The sequence below is a fragment of the Chionomys nivalis genome, chromosome 7 (genome assembly GCF_950005125.1).
Source record: "Chionomys nivalis chromosome 7, mChiNiv1.1, whole genome shotgun sequence".
Classification (NCBI taxonomy): Eukaryota; Metazoa; Chordata; class Mammalia; order Rodentia; family Cricetidae; genus Chionomys; species Chionomys nivalis.
Window position 1 is genome coordinate 39,610,391 of NC_080092.1, and position 21,662 is coordinate 39,632,052.

General features: G+C 51.3%; 1 protein-coding gene across 3 annotated transcripts in view; it reads left to right on the plus strand.

Moving 5' to 3' along the window:
- The window catches only part of Galnt10 (polypeptide N-acetylgalactosaminyltransferase 10), a 140,139-nt gene extending 125,609 nt beyond the window's left edge, over positions 1-14,530 (plus strand). For all 3 annotated transcript variants that reach the window (XM_057776345.1, XM_057776347.1, XM_057776346.1), the window contains 5 exons: positions 4,317-4,424; positions 7,321-7,542; positions 8,482-8,598; positions 10,543-10,692; positions 11,521-14,530. In XM_057776345.1, the coding sequence (XP_057632328.1) occupies positions 4,317-4,424; positions 7,321-7,542; positions 8,482-8,598; positions 10,543-10,692; positions 11,521-11,679 (756 nt within the window). In that variant the 3' untranslated portion in view covers positions 11,680-14,530. The remainder of the gene's footprint in view (positions 1-4,316; positions 4,425-7,320; positions 7,543-8,481; positions 8,599-10,542; positions 10,693-11,520) is intronic.
- The last annotated feature ends 7,132 nt before the right edge of the window (positions 14,531-21,662 follow it).

Below are 21,662 nucleotides of genomic sequence, written 5' to 3' on the forward strand. Positions count from 1 at the left end.
TAACACCACACATCAGGCAGTCGCAGCAGAACAAATGGTGGTGGTTTTGGTCTTGGGTTTTGTTTTTTGTTTTTTTTTTTTCTCCACTCGGTTTATTTACAAAAGACTGGGTAATGAAGCCACAGTGGAGTATCAGGAAGGAGGCTGGCTCGCGTTCCATCTGATCCAATTATGTCAGACACTCTCCCGGGGAAATGAGCTGATGTAATGAGTAGGCCTGGCCTCGGGGAGGGAGGCGTTCTTCCTTCAGCTCTCTCTTTCTCTCCTGGCCAGCAACAGCCCACCTGTCCTGCCTGTGTTCCAGGCCCGAGGCAGTTCTGTCCGTCTGCTATGGTGTCTCTCAGAACACAAGGTTCTACTCAGCCAGGGCTTTGGCCTCTCCCAAGGGCCAGATTCCCTTTACTGAGACCCCATCCTTCATGGTGACAGAAAAGACACTAGCCTGAAAGACACCAAGTGCACTTCCGGAAATTTTGATGGATCTTCCTGTGCCGCTGGGCCTCACAGATTAATAACCTAGCTCCGATTCCACACCTCATGGGAGAACCCCAGCAGACCCGTTCCAGGGCTGAAGATGGAGCTCGGTGTTAGAGCGCTTGTCCAGCAATTGTGAGCTCCTGCCACAAAATAAGTAAACAATTAAATCCATGCCACCATTGATGAATTGGTTGGATATGGTGGCACACACCTGTAATCCCAGCACTCAGAGACTGAGGCAGGAGGGGTGTGGTGAGTCTAAGGCCAGTCTGGGCTACCTCACAGAATTCCCTGTGTTCGAAGAAAGGAAGGAAAGGAAAAGAAAAGAAAAGAAAAATCAAGGGGCTGGAGATGGAGCTCACTTGGTAGAGCAATCGCCCAGCATGTGCAAGGCTCTAGGTTCGATCCCCTACATACACTAGCTTGGTGGTGCATGCCTGTGATTCTCAACAGGAAGCAGGGGAATCCAAAGTTTAAGGTTAGCCTGGGCTACATGAGACTTTATAATAAAACAGAGAAGTTAGAGTCTGCAATGTTTGAGAGAGTCACTGGTCCCTTCTTTCTCCTATCCCCGTCCCCAGCGGGCTGCTGTCTGGGTCAGAGGTCATTGTGTCATAATCCCCTATTTGGCGCATGGCATCTTGTCAGGCTGGTAAAGTACTGGGTTCTGTAGCTCAGGGCAGAGATACCATTTCTCTCTATGCCTCCCCCTTCCTCTCTGAACCCATCATTCGATGGGACTCTTATAACCAGTAGCCCAGACCAAAAACAATGTAATAATGTATGTAAAGGCCTGTTCTCCAGGTCCAGTCTCTACCATGGCTCCCTCTCCAGGGCTGTCTCCTGTCTCTCACCAGCAGCCTGTGGGAGCCTGTGGGAAGCTCCTTGCGTGTCCTTAGCCTGATGGCTGTCACTCTGTCCCAGAGCCAGCTGTAGCCCTGGCCCTCCTGGAGTCAGAGGGTGGGATGCTAGAGAGGACTTGACTACAGCTGCCTTAGTTTCCCCAGGTGAAGTTGCCTTGGCTGTGAGGGAAGGAAAGGCTTGAAGGTGCCGTGTGACTGCCTAAGAGCAGAGCCAGGACTGGGCCTTGGACCTGCCATGGTTGCCGTGGCCCAGTACAACTCAGGATGCCAATCTGAGTCTCTGGCTTTTCTGTCCCCAGAAAAGGGCAACCCCCAGTTTGGGGAACCCATCCCTCCAGTTGAGAGATGTTTGTCACAAGACAGAGGTGATGGAGACCATGATAGTGACACACTCTAGCCTCCTGTGTCTGCCCCACTTCTCCCAATGCAAAAAGAAGGCCGACCACATCCAGAGAAGGATGGGCGAAAGGGCTCCCATTTCAGCCAGTGGCTGCTCTCCTGACCAAGAACACAGACACATGAGACACTTTCCCAAAACAAACAGAAAGACCTAAAGCCTCAGCTGTCAAGGCTGGGCACTGAAGCTGGCTGGGCCTGGTCACTGGCCCCAGGAGGACTGAGTAGGACAGTCCTCCACTCAGATGAAGAGTGCCACCCAGCAGAGATGCCCATGACCACTGCAGGAGGATGACAGCAGAGATGCATCTGTGCATGTGCATTTAAGAGGAAAGCATTGAAGGGGCTGGAGAGAAAGCTCAGCGGTGAAGACCACTGGCTGCTCTTCCAGAGGACCCAGGTTCAATTCCCAGCACCCACATGGCAGCTCACCACTGTCTGTAACTCCAGTTCCGGGGTATCTGACCAAAGTACAGCAGATAAAATTAAATAAATTATTTTTTAAAAAAAGAGAAAGAGAGAGAAGCAATAAGGAAAAGTGTATTCCCCAGCTGTGAGGTGGCCTTGGAGGTGTCAAGTCAGGGCCTTGCAGGGAGGGTAGGGAGGCAGCAGAATTCAGGGTGCTAGAAGTTCTCCAGACAGAAGAAGGAACTGTGGGAGAGAGGAATGGGACAAGGGATGGTATCCTCTCATGCCGACCTGTGTGAGATGCCTCTTGGGTAGTCCACGCAGACTCAGTAGTCAACAGCAGGTTTAGCCTGAAGGGAACGCTCATCCTGAGCCGGCCACCAGCAACACCCCCATCCTGGGCAGAAATCCAAAGAGGAAACCCAGCCAGATTCTCTGTGAGCTCAGGACATCCTATGCACTGGGAACACCTTGGATCCCTCAAACCTTCCAGCAGAGCAAGGTCACCCTGATTCCTTCAAGCTGGTGGCCAGCATGGCCAGGACCAAAGGAGTTGGAGGTCCCACAGAAAAGAAGACTTTGGATTTCATTTGTTCCACTCGTAATGTGTCTCAGGAGATGGTCAGAACCAGGGTAGGCAAGTCGCCCCCACCAGCTTGGTACCACCACCCAACTCTCAGAAAGGCAGAGGGTGACCTGGCAGTGAGCAGGCATATCTGCCTGGCAGAAGCAGACTTGTCCATCAGTCCTCAGCGAGGGGAGCCTGGTGGCCGATCGATATCTCCTGCTTAAAAAAATAAATTTCTTGGCTTGGCCTTGACCTTAATCTAGCATCCAGAGCCCATTAGCTTGGGACAAGCGTTCTGTTCAGTTGACTAGCCAGGATTTCCTTCTTTCCCACTGTCCAAGGAGAGCCGCACTGCCCAGACAGCACCTCTGCTAACTGCAGCCTCGAACACCTCCCTCATGAGAAATGGCACACAGGACATCCTGCATCCATCTTGGCAGGAGGTAGTAAGACCCAGGACCTTTTGAGAGCCCTGAATAGATTAGGACATGAAGCCCAGCCCCCAGTGCACCCCCAGCAAGGGTGCTGCATGGAACTTGGGTCATCCGTGTCCCATGCCAGCCCCTCATTCCACAGGAGACGGAATGTGAAAACCTGGTTAATGTCCCAGAAACAGCTAGGACCCTCCATGCCCAAAGCCACCGTGGCCTCGATTCTGGATTGTTGTACCTGCACCCACCCCATTCCATGAGCAGAGCCAACTTTGTATAACCGAATGCTACGAAGACACCCTGTCTAGCCGTACCCTGACCAGAGCCCGCGCCTTCCTTCCCTTCCCTCACACGTGGTTGGACTCCAAGCCTCTGGTATCCATAGCACAGTATCTGTGCCTACCCCTGGGTCTTTGCACACTTGGTGTTCTTGTCCCCATAGACCATCCCAGCCCACGAGGACAGTGTTGCAGCCTCCTCCCCGTCCCACTGACCCCCTTCTTTTCCCCAGTCTGTCCCCTTCTACTTTCGTGTCTCGTGTGCATGGGAACCAGTGAGCTCAACTAGTGTTATTTATTCGCAGGATGGCGGACACCTTACCAGTGGCTACACCACTGAAGAAAATGTTCCTTCCTCCCTGGCATCCCTTAACACCTCATTCAAAGGGGACTGTTAAGGGGCCCAATCTATTTTATTCATTTCTATTAATAAATTTGGGGGCTTCCATGGCACACATGTGGTGGTCAGAGGACAAGCTGGGGGAGTCGGTTCTCTCCTTCCACCGTGCATATCCCAAGGCCTGGCAGTAGGTGCATTTTACCCAATGAGCCATCCGTTGACCCATGGTGCCCAGTCTTGGGCAGGTCTTATGCAAGTGACCACAGCTGCTGTGAATTCAAGAGCACAGTGGCCCCGTCATGCCCATGGGTTTCTGCCCTATCCTCGACCTTCCTGACTTCCTGTGCATCTCAGTGTCTGCAGTGGGTTCTGCGCAGTTTGGAACTTTCCTCAGCAGCTGCAACTGGCAGCTCTTTCCATAGCCTTGCAGGTATTTTTCTGCACCGTTTTTTAGTTCAGGGCTTGAGAAAACCATGCAGACTGTGTGCTGGCATCCAAGGGGATAGGGACATAAGGATAGAGTCATCACCTTCATCCTCCCTTCTCGCCCTGCAGGTGTGGATGTGTGGGGGTCGCATGGAGGACATCCCTTGCTCCAGGGTGGGTCACATCTATAGGAAGTATGTGCCCTACAAGGTTCCTGCTGGAGTCAGCCTGGCCCGGGTAAGATGGTGGCTTTCCAGGGAACTGGGGGCAGCCTGGGGGAGCATAGGGGCCTCAGGGGGCCCTAGGCTAAGTGATTGCTGGATGGTCTCCAAGTGAAAGCCAACTGAAAGGACCTTACAGAGAGCCCTGCTTGGCTCCATGGAGGCGGTGGGACTGGGAGGATGGCCTAACTCCTCTGAGGCTGCGTTTAGAACTTTGTTGAAATGGAGTTGATCCTTTCAACTCAGCACTGCCCAGCGCTACAGAAAGACAGGAAACCCATGTGTTAAGTGGAGCGAGCTGGTCATTTCACAGAAGGGCTGCCTGCGGTAGAGATGACGGAAACACAGAGCTAGACCAGGGGTGGTTTTAAGAGACATGTCACGCAAACATGGTAGCCTTGTCATCATTGTTGAAGTGGGGGAGAGCATAAAAAATAAATAGCTCTCTTTACCCCCGCCCAAACGTGTCACCTGCTTCATTGACCTGAAAACCATATCAAGGATTGAACTAAACTGGGAGTAATCATTATCAAAAGAATTGGGGGATGGGAGTTCTTTTACTGGGGAAATCTTTTTTTTTTTTTTTAAACTAAAAAATAAGGGTGATCTCGAAAATAAGTGAAGGAGATGCCCAACTGCGGGGGTGGGGTTGGAAAGATACAGTGCTTTTTGTAGTACTAGAAAGGCCAGAGTGCAGCCATGCCCCAACAAAGAAGCACTGGGGGACCTTCTGCCAGGGTTCCCACCTGTCTGGTTTTCCAGGCCTTTCCAGGAATTATTTCCTTAGCTTCTGGCACCACTGAGCCAGAGCATGGCCAGGAAGGCAGAGCCCTCTAGTGGTGAGAGTCTCTAACAACAGCCTCCAGGCCCACTGCTCTGTGGACAGCCCCTTAGCAGAGGATATGGTTTCCAGATCAGGCCCACCAAGAAAGAGATGGAAATCTTCTCAGATGCCCTTGGCCTTCCCTGCAGAATGCTGAACAGGAATACGGAGCCAAAGTCTTTTCATAAGCCGGAGACTGCCACTCTTGGAGGCTACTAGGAACAGGGGGATAATGACCCCTGAGCAGGACCCGGGACCTGCCCTACTGCATCCTTTCCCAAGCTGGAGATGAATATCAGGGTGCTGAAGGGCTGCAGTGACACCACAGAAGCCTGCCTTCCAGCCAGGCACCCCGCAGAGTAGCAACACACTGACCTCCCTTCTCCCTGGCTTCCATTCTCCACTTCCGGGCTGGACAGAGGAAATGAAAACGTTAAATAACTTCTACGCCTGCTTCAGTCTGACAGGCACCTGCATGTGTTCCCTACACAGCGACTGTGACTGTCTACACGGGTGTGAGTGGCTGAATCCCTGTTATCAGCTAGCACTGGACAGTGGGCACCCATCTCTCACATGAATCCCGTTCAGGCACCTGACACGGCTGGCCTTCTGTCCTGAGTCAGGGCCTGTGTCTGACATGAGCTGGCCCCAGTGGCGCATCCCTCTCTCCTCTGTAAGCCCAGCCATCCCCTGTATGACTGCACGGGAGGTGCCTGCGCCCACCGGAACTGCAGCTGCACTGCCATTGCACCGGTTCAAATGCAACGTGTTTGGGGGCCAGGGAAAGAGAAGAATCCCTGTGTTCTAGAATATTCTTGATGAGCAGACCCTGAGGCCCTCCACTTGGGCCGTTGCCCAGCCTTTGCTGCGCAGGCACCCAGTGGAGCTCGCTCTCTTCCAGTAGGGTCAGTGGCTGTAAGGAAGCCTGGCTGTCTCTGGAATCTATCACAGAGCCCTTCCACAGGGCAGGGTTCCCACGCAGGGCCTCCCTGGGGTCACCACGCCTCAGTGTATGCTCAGGAGAAGGTGACTTTCTGCCCAGGTCAAGAGCTAAGAGGGGTTTTTCACAATTTTAAGACACTGGAGGGGAACCCAAGGGACTTAGGACACCAGGTTGTGACACTTGAAAATCAAATAGTGATTGACGTCATAAAGTTTTATGGGTGCATGGCCACGCTCCCTCATTTACCTAGGCCCTGGCTGTTTTACAGCGCCATGCCTTGAGACCATCTGGTCTGCAGAACTCAATTATCTCCACCAGAAAACACTTAAACATTTGTCCAGTTTCCCCCCCCCCCATGCTGTCTGCTCCTAAAGCAAACCTTTACACACAGGTGTCAATAACTGTTACACTTCAGAGGAAAATTCAGATTAACCTCAAGATGGAAGTCAAGCCCCTCCAGTTCTGTGTGTGTCTTGAGGGCGGGGAAACGGACCCTTGCCATTGAAGGAAGCCTGGGTTCGAAGGAGGAGGTTTGCAGGCAGGGGCTCCCTCTGACTTACACTCTTGTGTTCTGAGTGGAGCACACTGCAAGAATAGAGAATTTTCATATGGTTGACACACAAGATCTTAGTCTTCCTGTCTCCCAATTGCTCTGCCCAAGGCTGCCCCCACCTCGGGCTGTCTCCCCCATGGGTTGTTGTTTTATAGTTAGCTGTCCTGAGGCTTTATCATAACGCTCTCAAACCTCTGAGGATTGTGAGAAATCCCACCTGCTGGTAGGATTAGGAGGTCTGGGTGCAAAGTATTCTTATCATGGAATTTGGCCAGAACCAGTTGGTGGATAGTGACAGAAACCCAACTCACATTGGCTTTGAAGAGCTTGGAAAGTGGCTTAGTAAGTTCTCCGTGTGCCAATGAGACCTGAGTTTGCATCCTGGCACCCACATAAAAAGCCACTGATAACCAGACACCTATAACCAAGCCTGGCCAGGGGAAGTCAGGATAGCTGGGGTGTACTGGTTACCAGCCTAGCTCCAGGCTCAGTGAGAGACTGCCTCAAAAACTAAGGTGTAAGGGCCGGTAAGATGGCTCCGGGCTGGCCCGGGCTCCTCGGAAAACCTGAACCTTGCATCGTCTTTCACTCAGAACCTGAAGCGAGTGGCGGAAGTGTGGATGGACGAGTACGCGGAATACATATACCAGCGCAGACCGGAGTATCGCCACCTCTCAGCGGGGGATGTCGTGGCCCAGAAGAAGCTCCGAAGCACCCTCAACTGCAAGAGCTTCAAGTGGTTTATGACCAAGATTGCCTGGGACCTGCCCAAGTTCTACCCACCTGTGGAGCCCCCAGCCGCGGCGTGGGGGGAGGTGAGTGGAGATGGAGCGACTGGGTGCGGGCACCGAGAGAGCGTGCCCAGGAAAGCCGCGATGCCGCGGTCCTTTCTTCCCTTTCTCTCTTGGACCCTGTCATGGCTGGGCTGGGTTTTGTTTTCTTGTGCTGATGAGTGTTCTGAGGATTTAAACTGGGTCAGCATCCATTTCACCTTTTGACCATGAGACACTGCAGGGTCTGGGCCCTTGGGCTCGCAGTGCCAGGGACGAGAACCCAGGAGCTTGCTCATTCTAAGCCGTGCTCTTTGGGCAAACCAAGTTCCTAGCCCGTGGACCCCAGTGGCAGTGCAGACTAAGAATACAGAGGTCAGGTTCAGAACAACTGAGCTGTAATGGCCTCATCTCCACTGGTTCTCCTGTGGTTCACCAGAACCTCGGAAGCCCATCCAAGACTAACTCAACTGCCACCACCTTGCCTCTTGGTGATGTGTGTGTCCTAAGCAAATCTGCAGCTCTGATCCCCAGCCTTCATGGCTGAGATATGGGGTCAGGGCCATTTTTGTTCTTTGGAGTGGGCTGGGGAGGACTCGTGCTTCCTTGTGTCATTCCCTTGTCCTAAAGAATAATTCTAGAAGGATGGCAAAGATACTGTCCCTGGACAGCTACTCCTCAGACTCCTAGAACGGGGGTCAAATTGGATCCTGGATCTGCTGGGTAGAATGCTTTCAGAGTGAGGCCGCTGAAGGACATTCCATTGGCCTCCCTCTTTCCTCCCTCATCTTCCCAGGCTTCAGGAAGTATCACTGGGTAGCCACTGGGATCCTGTCCCTCACAGTCAGGAGGACCTCCTGCAGCCTGGGGCAAGCTCCTCTAAGGCAGCTCAGAGTTCATCCTGTCTTGGTCTCCTCACCACCCTGCAGGGCCCAGTGGATGCCTTGAGGTGCCTCAGCGGTTGCCCTTCCTTTGTCCCCTCAGATTCGCAATGTGGGCACGGGACTGTGCACAGACACGAAGCACGGCACACTGGGCTCTCCACTGAGGCTTGAGACCTGCATTCGGGGCCGTGGAGAGGCTGGCTGGAACAGCATGCAGGTAAGGGATGCTCAAAGGGACTCTGAGGTCCTCACGCTTAGTGAACAGAGACCGTTGTCAACCAGAGGATAAGTCTCGGTGCTCCCAGAGCACCGGGGGAAGGGGGACGGAATTCTTGCATGTGACGGGTACTACTGTCCATCTGGACTGTCCTATAAACCCTCACCATCATACTTGTAACCAATAGGCAATTTTTGGCTCATCTCACTAGTGTCGTGTGTGTGTGTGTGTGTGTGTGTGTCTCCACACACGTGCTTGCTCTGGTTTCTGTTTCTATACCTGAATGTCGTGTTCCAAGTACTTTATAAAGAATGGAAGTTTATTAGCTCTCAGTTCTCATGGTTCTGCAGATTCAGGAGTACGACACAGCCTCTGGCTAGCTCTATTGGGGACCTTTCTGCAGGGTAATGACTCAGAGAGGGCACTGCCCTGGAAGGCAACATGTACCCTGTCTGTCTTCCTCCGCTTATAAAATCCCTAAACGGGGCTGGCTGCTAAGATGGCCCAGCCAGTAAAGGTGCTTGCTTTTCAAGGCTGAAAACCAGAGTTCAATCCCCAGAACTCAGGGTAGAAGGGAAGAACCAAATCCCAAGTTTCCCCTGACCAACACCCTCATGCTATGCAGGGCCTCACTATGTAACCCTGGCTGTCATAGAACTTGCTATTAAGACCAGACCAGACTCAAACTCAGATATCCTCCTGCCCTTTTGCTTCCTGTAGGCTGGAAATAAAGGTGTGCACTGTGCCTGGCCTATAAATATAAATTTAAACAAAAAGCACAGGGAAACAAGTGCTCAGCTACTCGAGTGTTTACCCCGTGTGTGCAAAGCCCCGGACTTAATCCTCAACACCACTGCACTGACCGTGGCGGCACACGCCTGTAATTAACCCCTGCCCTCTGGAGACTGAGGCAGGAGGTGGGAGATCAAGGCCGGCATGTGCTGTGTGAGACCTTTTCTCGATAAGTAAAACAGCAGGCCTCTCTTTGGTGCATTTGAGGAGAACTGGGTCACATACAGTAGGTTGGGCTTCATGTTTGAGGCCCCTCCACACCGATTTTCACAGGGGCTGCACGAACGTTGAATTCTCCCCAAGGTAGCAGAGCCCCTTGGACTGTGTCCTTGCCAGCTTCTGTCACCGTTTATTTTCTTGTTGATATGAATTAAAAACACAGATATACTAAAAGCATAAGCAGGGTTCACTGCTCAGGCCTCCTCACAAAGTGTGGGATAGTCCTGAGCAGTGCACAGGCAAACCCTGCTGGTGGGAATCACCCGTGAGTGAAGGAAGGTCGGCATCTCCTTCCTGGAGGACCCGGCCCTGCTGTCCGTCCTTTCCACGCCTCTGTGTGAAGTCAGCACAATCCCAGCCTTCCAGAGGCTTATCATGTAGCCCTGGCTGGCCTGGAGCCCCAGTGTGTACGCGGACTTGCACACAAATGTTCTTAGTGGGCTGCTTTTTAACCCAGAATCTGGAGATAGCCCTGGCATTGGGGAAAGGCACACGGGAAGCAGACAGGACAGTGACATCAGGGAGCAAGATGTCAGTAAATGTGCTGGCTGCTAGAGTGCCCACAAGGAGATTGAGTTGAGAAGAAAGAAAGGCAGACAGACAAGGGGGGAAGACATACTGTGATTCCAATGTTAAGAGAGTTCTAGTAGGTGCTGCTGAATCTCTAGTAAGAGAAAGCAGGTCTCTGGTGGCAACTATGCACTTTCTGTCGGGACAGAGTATCGATGGTTAGCAAGCCAGGCATGGTAGAACGTGCCTATAATTTCATCACTTGGGATCTGGAGGCAAGAAGATCAGGAGCTTAGGTCTATCCCTGTCTGTATAACATGATGGAGCCATCAAACAGTAGACTCCATCTCAGAAAACAAACTGGCAAACAATGAAGGGCGTTCTCAGTGTTTGCTGCTTCGATAGATGTCCCTATGTTTGCAGGTCTTCACCTTCACCTGGAGGGAGGACATCCGGCCTGGGGACCCTCAGCACACCAAGAAGTTCTGCTTCGACGCTGTCTCCCACACCAGCCCTGTCACCCTCTACGACTGCCACAGTATGAAGGGCAACCAGCTGTGGAAGTACCGCAAGGTGGGGAGCGGTGCAGGATGGGGGAGCAGACCAGGGAGTGCAATGCCTCCTGCTTCTCCCTGTGGATCCTGTCCACTCATCCTCTCTGCTGTTAATCTAGCTCTGAGAGAGAGGGCGGAAACCCAGGTTCCTGCATTTTAAAAAGAAAGTCACTGGGCAGTGGTGGCAGATGCCTTTAATCTCAGCACTTGGGAGGCAGAGGCAGGAGGATCTCTGTGAATTTGAGGCCAATCTCATCTACAGAGCTAGTTCTGGGACAGCTAAGGCTACACAAAGAAACCCTGTCTTGGAGGAAGGGAGGGAGGGAGGGAGGGAAAAAGAAAGCCAGCCAGGGTGTGGTTAGTGCACATTTTAATTTCAGCATTGAGAAAGCAGAGGCAGGCAGATCTTAGTGAGATTAGGCTAGCCTGATCTACATAACAAGTTCCAGGTCAGCCAGAACTATATAGTAAGACACAAGAAGGAAGGGAGGGAGGGAAGGAGGGAGGGAGGGAGGGAGGGAGGGAAGGAGGGAGGGAGGGAGGGAGGGAGGGACAGAGGGAGGGACAGAGGGAGGGAGGGACAGAGGGAGGGAGGGAAAAAAAAGAAAAAGAAGGAAACAAGCAGCCAAGCTCCACAGCAGGACCAAGTAGCGTTTTGGTTGGAAGCAGGCTGTGTTAAAGGTCCTGCTTAGAAGTAGCATCCATCCCAAGGAAATAGGAGGCGCTGGGCCATATCTGGCCAAGAGCAGGGCCAGCAGGATATGAGCATCAATCGAATCGACTTCTTGCTTCCTCGTTGCTGTCATGGCTTCTGTGTCCCCCACCTGACAACCTCCCTGTCCCATAGGACAAGACCCTGTACCACCCTGTGAGCGGCAGCTGCATGGACTGCAGCGAAAGCGACCACAGGATCTTCATGAACGCCTGCAACCCCTCCTCCCTGACCCAGCAGTGGCTCTTTGAACACACCAACTCTACGGTCTTAGAAAAGTTCAACAGAAACTGAGTCCTCAGACCTCCTTGACGAGCCCCCTCGGGTTGCTATGGAGCTTACAAACCTTCCTCCCGTGGGAGAAGGGCCTCTGTGGGCACCAAGGTGCTGGGCCAAATGGCTTGGGACAGAGGGTTCTTGAAGCACTTGTGTGGTGGGGCCAGAGGGAGAAGAGACCTTACAAATGGCGCTGTAAGGAGACAGAGCCTGCTTGTTTTATAGCAGAGCTCCTCAGGCTGTCAATATGTCCCCTAAGGGGGAGGAAGACCTGGGCAGCCTCAGGCCAGAAAATTAGTCCTATGAGGTTGCTCGGCTCTCGGGTTGTTCAGACGTGATGGTGCCCTGGAAAGGTGACATTGGCCTTGGAACAGCTTTGAAGCCTATGTGGCAGCTGCTGGCAAGGCAGTGTGCCTGTCCCGGGGGAGACTGCCAGTACTGCCCAGCTTCTGTGTTGGTCCAGGGCAGTGAGAGCCCACTGGGACCAGTGTTCCATCACTAGGCAAAGGCGCCCTTACCCTGCAGCCAGATGTATAGGATGTCTCCCCTGGCTCTGGGTATTTCAGATGCCCATTCTAGCTTCAGGGCTGTCTGGGTACCAGGTTTTCAGGGCTAGTTCAGCTGACTAAGGAGACCTCCAGACTGAACAGCTCCCAGCCCATGCTTCCAAAGTCCTTTCTCTATGTCTCTCCTTGGCAGCTCCCTGCATCAGAGAGGAATGGGGTGCTGCGAGGTGTTCACCTCCAGAGTCCGCTGGGGGCAGCATCCCCCAGATAATGACCATTGTGGTTCCAACCTCACAGAACCCTGGAGATTCTGAAAAGTCCTGCGGTTCTGTCCAACGCTAAGATGAGCCATGGGGTACGCGGGCATACAATGCAAGCAGCCGAGTGTTGGGCAACCCCTAACCCAAGCCCATGTGTGACCCTAGGGGTGGAGGCCATGGGGGACCAGTGCCTGAGCATCACAGCTGCAGCCTTGTTAATAGTGAGGATCTCATGAGCTATTGTCCCCTCACCAGATCACCCCTAACCTCATGTCAGGGTCCTGGGGGTCTCAAACAAAAACTCACCCTCCAAAGATTGGGCCACCTGATCATGTTACTTACCAGTGGAGTAACCGATCTGCAGTTGTAGGGTCAGAGCTCTGCCTTAGTGATCCTGGTCCTGAGGTCAGCAAGCCCCCGAGTTAGCCAGGTGGCTGGTGTAGAGCCACCGCCACACAGCTCCTGTGCTGGCACAGCTCTCGGGTAGATTTCTGGTGTCCTTGTGACCATCTAGGAAGGAATCAAAAAGGAGGTGGACATGTGTCTAGGACCCGGTTGGGATGCAGGTTGCAGCCAAGGGGAGTCAAATCCTCAGAGAGCACTGTGGCCTCGTTACAATAAAAACTGTGCCTTTTACAAAGAGAAAATGCAGCCGAACAGCCGATTCCCTAAACTTGAACCACTTCCTAGTGCCTTGCTAGACAAACAAACAGGGGTGGATGGAGGAGGGGCACTTGTGCGGGTCCTGTGAGCTGAGGGACTTGGGCAGGAGGTGCTAGCTTGAAGCAGAACCTGAGACCCAGAGAACCCCACAACAGGGGCAACTGCCTATCTGTGCAGGAGCCCTCCCTGGGACAGGACGGCTCGAGGAGCCTGCAAATTCTAGGGCCCTGGCAGCCCTGTGCAGGGGACATGCCAACCCCCAGAAGTGCTCTGCCTGTCCCTCACTATCAGGGGCGAGATGACCAGCTGGATTTCCAGGTAATGTCAAGCCAAGCAGATGGTTAAGGCAGGGGCAGCCACAAGCCATCCCCAACGTAGCTTGTTTATGACCGTTCTCATCTGGTTCATTCCCTTTCTTAGGCGGCCACTTCCTCTGAGCTCACCTCAGAGCTCACGGACAGAGCTGAACTCTGTCCGACCTGAGGGCATAAGACTTGAGGAGGTATGTCACGAGAAGGGCCAGGTTGATTTGGTGGCTGACTACAACTGCTTAGTTTGCACCTTGTTTTGATGTCAGGTTTGGAAATCCTTTTCTCAAAGAGTTAGGTTTCCACCAGCTGACAGTTCATACAGGCAGAAGGACCTATGGACATGCCACTGGCCAAGTGACAGGCCAGGCAGCTAGCGCCTTTTCCTCCAAAGCTTTATTCAGAGGCCGAGATCACAAAACAAGATGTAGTTAGAAAGGCAGCATTCCCCCACAGCCCCTCCGCCCAGAAGATTCTGGAAACATTTTTGGAATGCAGAGTGCCCTTGCTGTGAGGCTAAGGCCTTCGTGTGGCTAGCTGTCCTACCCTCCCCTGCCAACTGGAGTTCCTGGCTTTGAGAGCAGCAAGGTGGCAACAGGTTGCTCTCATGGGCGTTTCCAAAGTCAGCATCATGGTGTCTCTTCAGCCTTCCCTGTGTCAGTCATTCCAGTGCATAGCTGGGAATCGCAGACTCTTGGCTTCAGCAGTCCCCGGTTCTTACCAGTTAGGCAGCTTGCATCCAGCACTCAGGGGGGCATTGTGTTTGTAGTTTCCTAAAGACTGACAGTGGGAGCGGGACGACGCATGCGTGCAGTTCTGCCCTTGAATTTATCAACTTGCCCCTAACACTTTCTACGACAAATCCGTGTCATAGTTGGGTTCAAGGTTGATGCTGAGCCAGGGTCCTGCTGCCACCATGGGGTGAGAGTGGTCCCAGGTTTCAGGACTTTAATATGCCCCACTCTGTGACTGGCTGGATGGCTGGGTCCCCAGGGGCTGCAGGTAGGGAAGCTGGGAAGTGAGACAGGGATTCTGTGGGGAAAGCCTGAGACCAGCCATCCCTCCTGCCTGAAAGACTGAACCTGTGAAGGACGACCTACCATGTTCAGTTGTGACTCCGATTGTTCAATAAACCTCCAAACTTTCTCTAAAGCGGTTTCTGCTGTGTCTCTTGTCACCTGCCTTTCTGTCGATGTCCTCAGAACGCTGAGCACCTGCCCAGCATCCAGATGTCCCGCAGGGCGCTGAAACCAGTCAAGGGGAAGGCAAAGACCAAAGCAATGATGATTGTGGGTGCGAAGCATTGAGGATAGCTAACCAGGATGTCTTAGAAACTGGGGTGAGACCATCAGGAAACACCCTGCAGAGCTGAAAGACCAAACCAAGGAGAGGACCAAAGGCAGCTCCTGCAAAAGCCATGAGACAGAAAGGGACTTGAGTGTGGAGAAGCACAGGGGTGAACTCCATGGCTCAGGGTCTTGTAGATTAGACCAGAAGGGAGGGAGTTCTGAAAGGTGATGACAGGAACAAGCTGAGCTCACTCACCAAACCTGTTTATCAAAGTATTTCTAGACTGTTTGGTATGTCGAACCATGACTAGTACCCCCTCCATGAGACCTTGGGCAACTCCTACCCTCAGTGGGCCTCAGTTCGCAGTGCAATGACCAGTGTTTGAACGTATTGTCCAAGAGGAATCCTGAACTGAAACTGGCCCTAGTGTTGCCGCTTAGCAACCACCAGAGGGTGCTGTGGGCCAGGAATGAGGACTCTGGCCTAAAAGCAGGTGGAAGAAAGAGTGGCAGCCTTCTTAAAGGTACACACTTGGAGTTGGAGAGATGGCTCGCTGGTTAAGAGCACTGCTGCTGTTGCAGAGGTCTAGGGGTCGATTCCCAGCACCCACATGGCAGTTCACAACCATCTTTAACTCCAGTTCCAGTGGATCCGATACTCTTTTTTTTTTTCAAGACAGGGTTTCTCTGTGTAGCTTTGGAGTCTGTCTTGGAACTCATTCTGTAAACCAGGCTGGCCTCAGACTCAGAGATCCTCATGCCTCTGCTTCCCAAGTGCTGGGGTTAAAGGCATGAGCCACCACCACCCAGCCTAATACTTTCTTATCTGATCTCTATGACCAAGAACTACTGGTGTGGGAAGTCCTTCCATCTATGTGTTGCTTTTATTGGTTAATAAATAAACTATCTTGGCCTGTGATAGGGCAAAAGAACAGAGCTAGACGGAGAAAACTAAAGTGAATGCTGGGAGAAAAGAGGCAGAATCAGATGCCATGGAGCCACCGCCAGAGTCAGACATACCGAAACTTTGCTGGTAAGCCACTGTCACGTGGTGATACACAGATTAATGGAGATGGGTTAAATTAAGATGTAAGAGTTAGCCAATAAGAAGCTAGAGCTAATGGGCCAAGTAGTAGTTTTAATAATATGGTTTCTGTGTGCTACACTAAGTGCCATGATGTCATAGACTAAGCCTCTGAAGCTGTAAGCAAGCCCCCAGTTAAATGCTTTCTTTTGTAAGAGTTGCCTTGGTCTTGGTGTCTCTTAACAGTAACAGAACAGTGTCTAAAACACCTACACCCTGGAAACCCGAGGAGAGTTCAGTAAGGTTCTGCTCATAGACAGTGGTTGATGGGGCTGATAGGGCTGGAGAGACACCTCAGCAGTTAGAGCACTGGCTGCTCTTGCAGAGGATCTGGATTCGGTTCCTAGCACCCACATAGTGGCTCACAACCACCTCCAACTCCAGTTCCAGGGGATCCAGTGCCTTCTGGCCTCTGTGAGCACTAGGCATGCATGCAGTGCACGTACATACATGCAGGCAAAATACTCAGATACATAAAAATAAACCCAAAAGGTGGCACCCGCCTTTAATCCCAGCACACAAGAGGCAGAGGCAAGCAGATCTCTGTGAGTTTAAGGTCAGCCTGGTCTACAAAGTGAATTCCTGGACAGCCAGGCTGTTATACAGATAAACCCTATCTCAACAAAACAGAAATAGTAATAAATCAAAAAACGAACAAATTTAAAAAAAAAAAAAAAAACAGTGGTTGGAGCCTGAGGAAAACAAATGGTGAAGACTGGGGGTGGGGCAGGTAGATCCAGCCACTGCCCAACAAGAAGGGATGGGGGAACACAGTCCCTGTCCTCTGCTCTCCCTGCCTTGGGGCATCAGCCTTTCACCTGAAGAAATAAAAGGCTCTGGTCCGGGACTGCTGAGATGGTTCAGGTCAAGGTGCTTGCTGTGCAAGCCTGACAACCTGAGTTCCAGTCCCAGAACCCACAGAAAGGAGGAAGGGAAAATTCACTCTCCACGGATGGCCTCTGACCTCCGCATGGCCCACACTCACACCATACATACAAAATGACAATAAGGTAATCTTTTGGTTTTGTTGTTATTGTTTTGAGGCAGGGACTCACTATGTAGCCTTAGTTGGCCTCGAGTTTGCTACATAGACCAGGTTGGTCTGGAAGTCAGAGAAATCCACCTGCCTTTGCCTCTGCCTCCAAGAGTGCTGGGATTAAAGGCATGCAGACCATGCCCAACATAAACAATTTTATTTAAATGACTATATAAGTACTGGGGCTGGGGCTCAGCAGTAGATCACCGGAATGCACTAGGCCTTGAGTTCAATTCCTAGGACTGAAAAGAAAGAGATAAGTGCACAGGGAAATCCAGAAGGCGGCACAAATGTTTCTATTGTTACGCTGCTATCTGGTTTAAATAAAGACTGCATAAATTAATAACAAAACTATTTGTGGGTGGACAGTGTACAGGAGGGGTTTGATTCACATGGTAATAATCAGCAAGACAAGGGACAATAGCAGGAACAGAGCTGCGTGACAGCAAAGTTGCTCTATGCAGCTGACTTTGCGTTGCTGCTCCAAACTAGGATGCTTTCCATTAAGAGGTTAATTGAGGACTGGGGACATGAGGAGGATGGCAGCTGCTCTGTATCGTGCCCTCTGGCTTGGGTGAGTAGAAATCAACCAGCGTCCGACCTGATAATTCTGGTACAGGGTGTTTGGGCACCATTATGGTGAGTGAATACAGGATGGGGAATTGGGAGAGAGGAAGAAGCCGAATGATTCATGTGCTGGAGAGAGAGGTGGGTCTTAGGGGGTGAGGGTGATCAACAGGCTGACGTGGATGGCCTGCTTGCCATCTAGATCCACGGTGATGTCCGGGCATTGGCTGCGGCCAAGGATCATGTCATGGGCTCTGGCCCTGATGTAGCTGTAGGGGGGTCTGTTTTGATATCTGTGGCTCCTGTTATCTCCAAGGGCCCTGAGGATGCCCAAAGTCTGGGCTACCATCGGTGACCATATCAGTGTCTGATGTGGGATTCCCCTCTGTGTGCTGTGAATATGTTTTATTGCCATTGGTTAATAAAGAAACTGCTTTCGGCCAATGGCTTAACAGAGTAAAGCCAGGCAGGAATCTGAACAGAGATGTAGAGAGTAGATGGAATCAGAGAGATGCCATGTAGCCACCAAAGGAGAAAGAACAGATCTGCCAGCCAGAACCTTACTGGTAAACCATGAACCTGGTGGTAAAATATAAAATAATAGAAATGGGCTAATTTAAGATGTAAGAGCTAGCTAGAAATATGCTTAAGCTACTGGCCAAACAATATTGTAATTAATATAGTTTCTGTGTGATTATTTTGGGTCTAGGAGGCCGGGAACGAACAAGCAGCCTCTGTCTACAAGTGTCCAAGGAATGTGCCCCCGCAGGAACCATGCCAATCTGGGAGGCCTGAACTTTCACCCTGGACCATAGGACTATGTCAATCTAGGAGGCCTGTGCTGCCACCCAGGACCATGGTGATATCTGGGCCCAGAATGCTAAATGCCATGTATGGCCCTGTGACCCTTTTGTGGTCAGGCTCTGTGTGATGTCCGTGACTCCTGTTGCCACAGAGAGACATGTAGAAGCTAGGAGCTTGGGCCGACACTTGAAGCATATTGATCTTTCAGGGTCAAGCTACTAGCGAGGCTATACAGATCTGTGTACCCTGTACTGCCACCCAGGGCCATGGTGTCCTCTGGACCTGAACTGCAGCCAAGAGCCATGTCTGAATCCATGTTGATATCTGTGACCTCCTCTTACCATCGAAGGCCAAGCAGATGCCTGGGGACTGGGCTGCCACCTGCAGACATGTTGGCATTCAGGGACCACATAGCCACTGGGGTCATGCTGATATGAGTGATCTGCAGTGCAAGCTAGGACCACAATGACATCCAGACCCTGGCTGCTATCAAGGACCACATCTAGGTCCATGGTCCTTCCATAGCCTGAGTCTGTGTTGATATCCATGGCCCCTGTTGCCACCAATGGCTTCATAGATGCCCAGAATCTGGGCTGCCGCTTCTGGCCATGTTGGTGTCAGATGGTTGTGTCACTCACTACCAAGCCTATACAGACCTGAGTGTCAAGCACTGACACCTGGAGCCATGGTGTCGTACAAGCCCAAGGGGTAACGGGGCCATGTCTGGGTCTGTGGCCGTGCTGCAGTCAAGGTCTGCGTTGATGCCCGAGGCTCCTATTGCCATAAAAAACATTGCAGGTACCCAGGATCTGGGTCACCACCTGGGGCCATGTTGGTGTTTGAGGGCCACATTGCTGCTGGATCCATGCCAATCAGAGTGACCATGCTACTGCCAAGGACCATGTCTAGATCCATGGTCCAACTGCAGCCATGGTCTGTGTTGATAGCCATGGTTCATGCTACCACCAAGGGCCATGTAGACATCGGGGGACTGGGCCATCACCTAGGGTCATATTAGTGTCCAAGGGCTGTGCCTGTGCTGGGGCCAATACAAATCTGAGTGGCCTGTACCGCCACTAGGGGCCATGTTGTTGTCTGGGCCTGTGGCCCTGCTGCAGCTGTAGTCTGTGTCGAAGTCCATGGCTCCTGTTACCACTGAGGGCAGTGAGAATAGGGATGCACAGAGCTGGCCCCACCCCCCACTATCTGCAGCACCAGGGAGAACTGGCCCTGCCCCTCACCACCTGCAGCACTCAAAAGAGCGGGCCCTGCACCTTACCTGAGCAGCACGTTAGACCTGACCCTATTGACGGGGAGCAGATGATCTAGCCAAGAGTGTGCATGGGAGATCTGACCCCACCCCTCATCTGCCATTCGGTGGCATGGGTGAGGGAAAGATGCCCTCCCCGCCTTGCTTCTTCCCACCTGCTCAATAAAATGGGAAAACAGTTTGGTATAATGCACAGATAAAGACCTGCACCCGCCACTCAGCCCCTTCCAGGCGCCTCTGCTGAGGATTCTCTCTCCCTGCCCACAGTCACAAAGGACTGACTTAGAAAGCAGAGGTTATTCATTCTGTCCGTGGCTCCTAGAACTTTCCAGTGACTGGAATAATGACATGATGCCCTTCTTAGAAATTTGCTGGATAAGCAAACATCAAAGCCAGGAGGAGCTGAAGGCTGTGGGAAAGAAGGGTGCATCCTCTATGAGTCTGGAAGTACCTGATGCCCACCCCCCATCTAGCTGGCACAGGCTAATTCAAAAATTCATTCTAATCACTTTATTAATTTTTAAAAGTTTCACATATAGAAACTGTATTTCCATATTTCCCCCTCCAATTGTTTTGTTTTTTAAATGTTTTAATTGATTTTTTTCTTTTAGGTTAACCTACAAAGCAACGTGTTTCCTCAGCATGTCTTCACACAGTGTCAGGGTGCCTTGTTCTCGGTAGGTCCCTATCTCACCAGCCTCCCTGTAGCAGCCTTCCTGCCGCACAGCTTCCCTTTCATCTTCCAGTCAGTCCCCACTTCTGCTCTTCACTCCTGTCCACTGGGCTATTTCTCGCCTCCACTGAAGACTCTTCCTCCCCTTCAGGGTCTCCTTTCTAGTTGTGTGGCCTGGACACACGTCTGTGCATTTTTTAAAATCAAGGTTCTGCCAAAGATGATCTTGAACTTCAAGGTCCTCCTGCCTCACCTCCCAAATGCTGGAATTGCAGGCATGCACCACCATCAGCTAGACTTCTAACTTTTTGTTTTATTTAAATTTTGTTTTTTAAAGATAGGTTCTCACTATATAGTCCTGGCTGTCCTCGAACTTACTATGTCGACCAGGCTGGCCTCAAACTCACAGACATCTGCCTACCTCTGCCTTCCCAATGCTGGGCTTAAAGACAAGTGCCACCACTGCCTGGCAGGCTGCCCATTTTGAATACTAACTTTCCTTTAAGGTTTTAAGTTCAATTTAGAGACTTAGGTACTTTGAAACTTAGTAGCTTTTCATATAAAGATAAGAAAAATCAATTTTGTTTGTTCTTTATTAGTGTTGAATTGTTAAGTTTAATAGATTTAATCCTTAATCATTTGATAGACTTACTGCTTAGTTAATCAAACTTCCTTAGATATTTTAAAGGACAATTAAGAACTGAAGGTGCCTGAGTATTCTCAAAGATTTAAATGTCCGGCAGAACAGACTGACACATCCAAATAGTAGCACTCTTTCTAAGGGATTCGGTAACTGTTGCAAGCGGAGGACCTGGACTTGTGAGCAGACAGGCAGAGCATTTGCCGCCCACGCACCAAGCCCTGGGTTCCATCCTCAGCATCTCCTAAATTCAGCATGGTGCAGCACTCCTGTAATTAGTAAGTAGAGACCGGGGGGGATAAGTAGTTCAAGGTTATCCTTGGCTACATAGTAAGTCTGAGGCCAAAGTGGCCACATGAAACACTGTTTCAAACAAACAAAAAAACAGATACAAAAATATTCAAACTTCTAGATGGTTTATGTGGCAAAGCAGATTCTCTTGCCTGTTCCAAGAACCTTAAAACCCACACAAAGCCAAAAAGAGCCAATGGGCCTTGTGTCTCTCCATCCATTGTTCATCTGAATATTCCCCTCCTTCTGGAGACAGAGTTATTTCTGCAGTCTTAGTCTTCAGCGGGGGCTGGAGACCAGTGAAGCACAACCGGGTCTGTAAGAGCCTTTGTGTAGACATTAATCCCTTCATGGATTTGTAATATCATAGGATTTGGGGAGCTGGTGAAAGAGCAGGATGTGGGGACTGGATGGAGTTAACTGGGGGCCTGTCCCCTCTCTGCCAGGATCTGCCCTCTTCTTGCTAGACAGGACAGCCAACACCTGGAAAAACAGGAGCCAAATTAAAGAGCCCCACCCTTTAGCTCCTGGCTATTTTTCCTCACCATGACACAAAAGTAACTAAATTTTATTGCACATTGAACTTTATTTATTTATTTATTTATTTTTT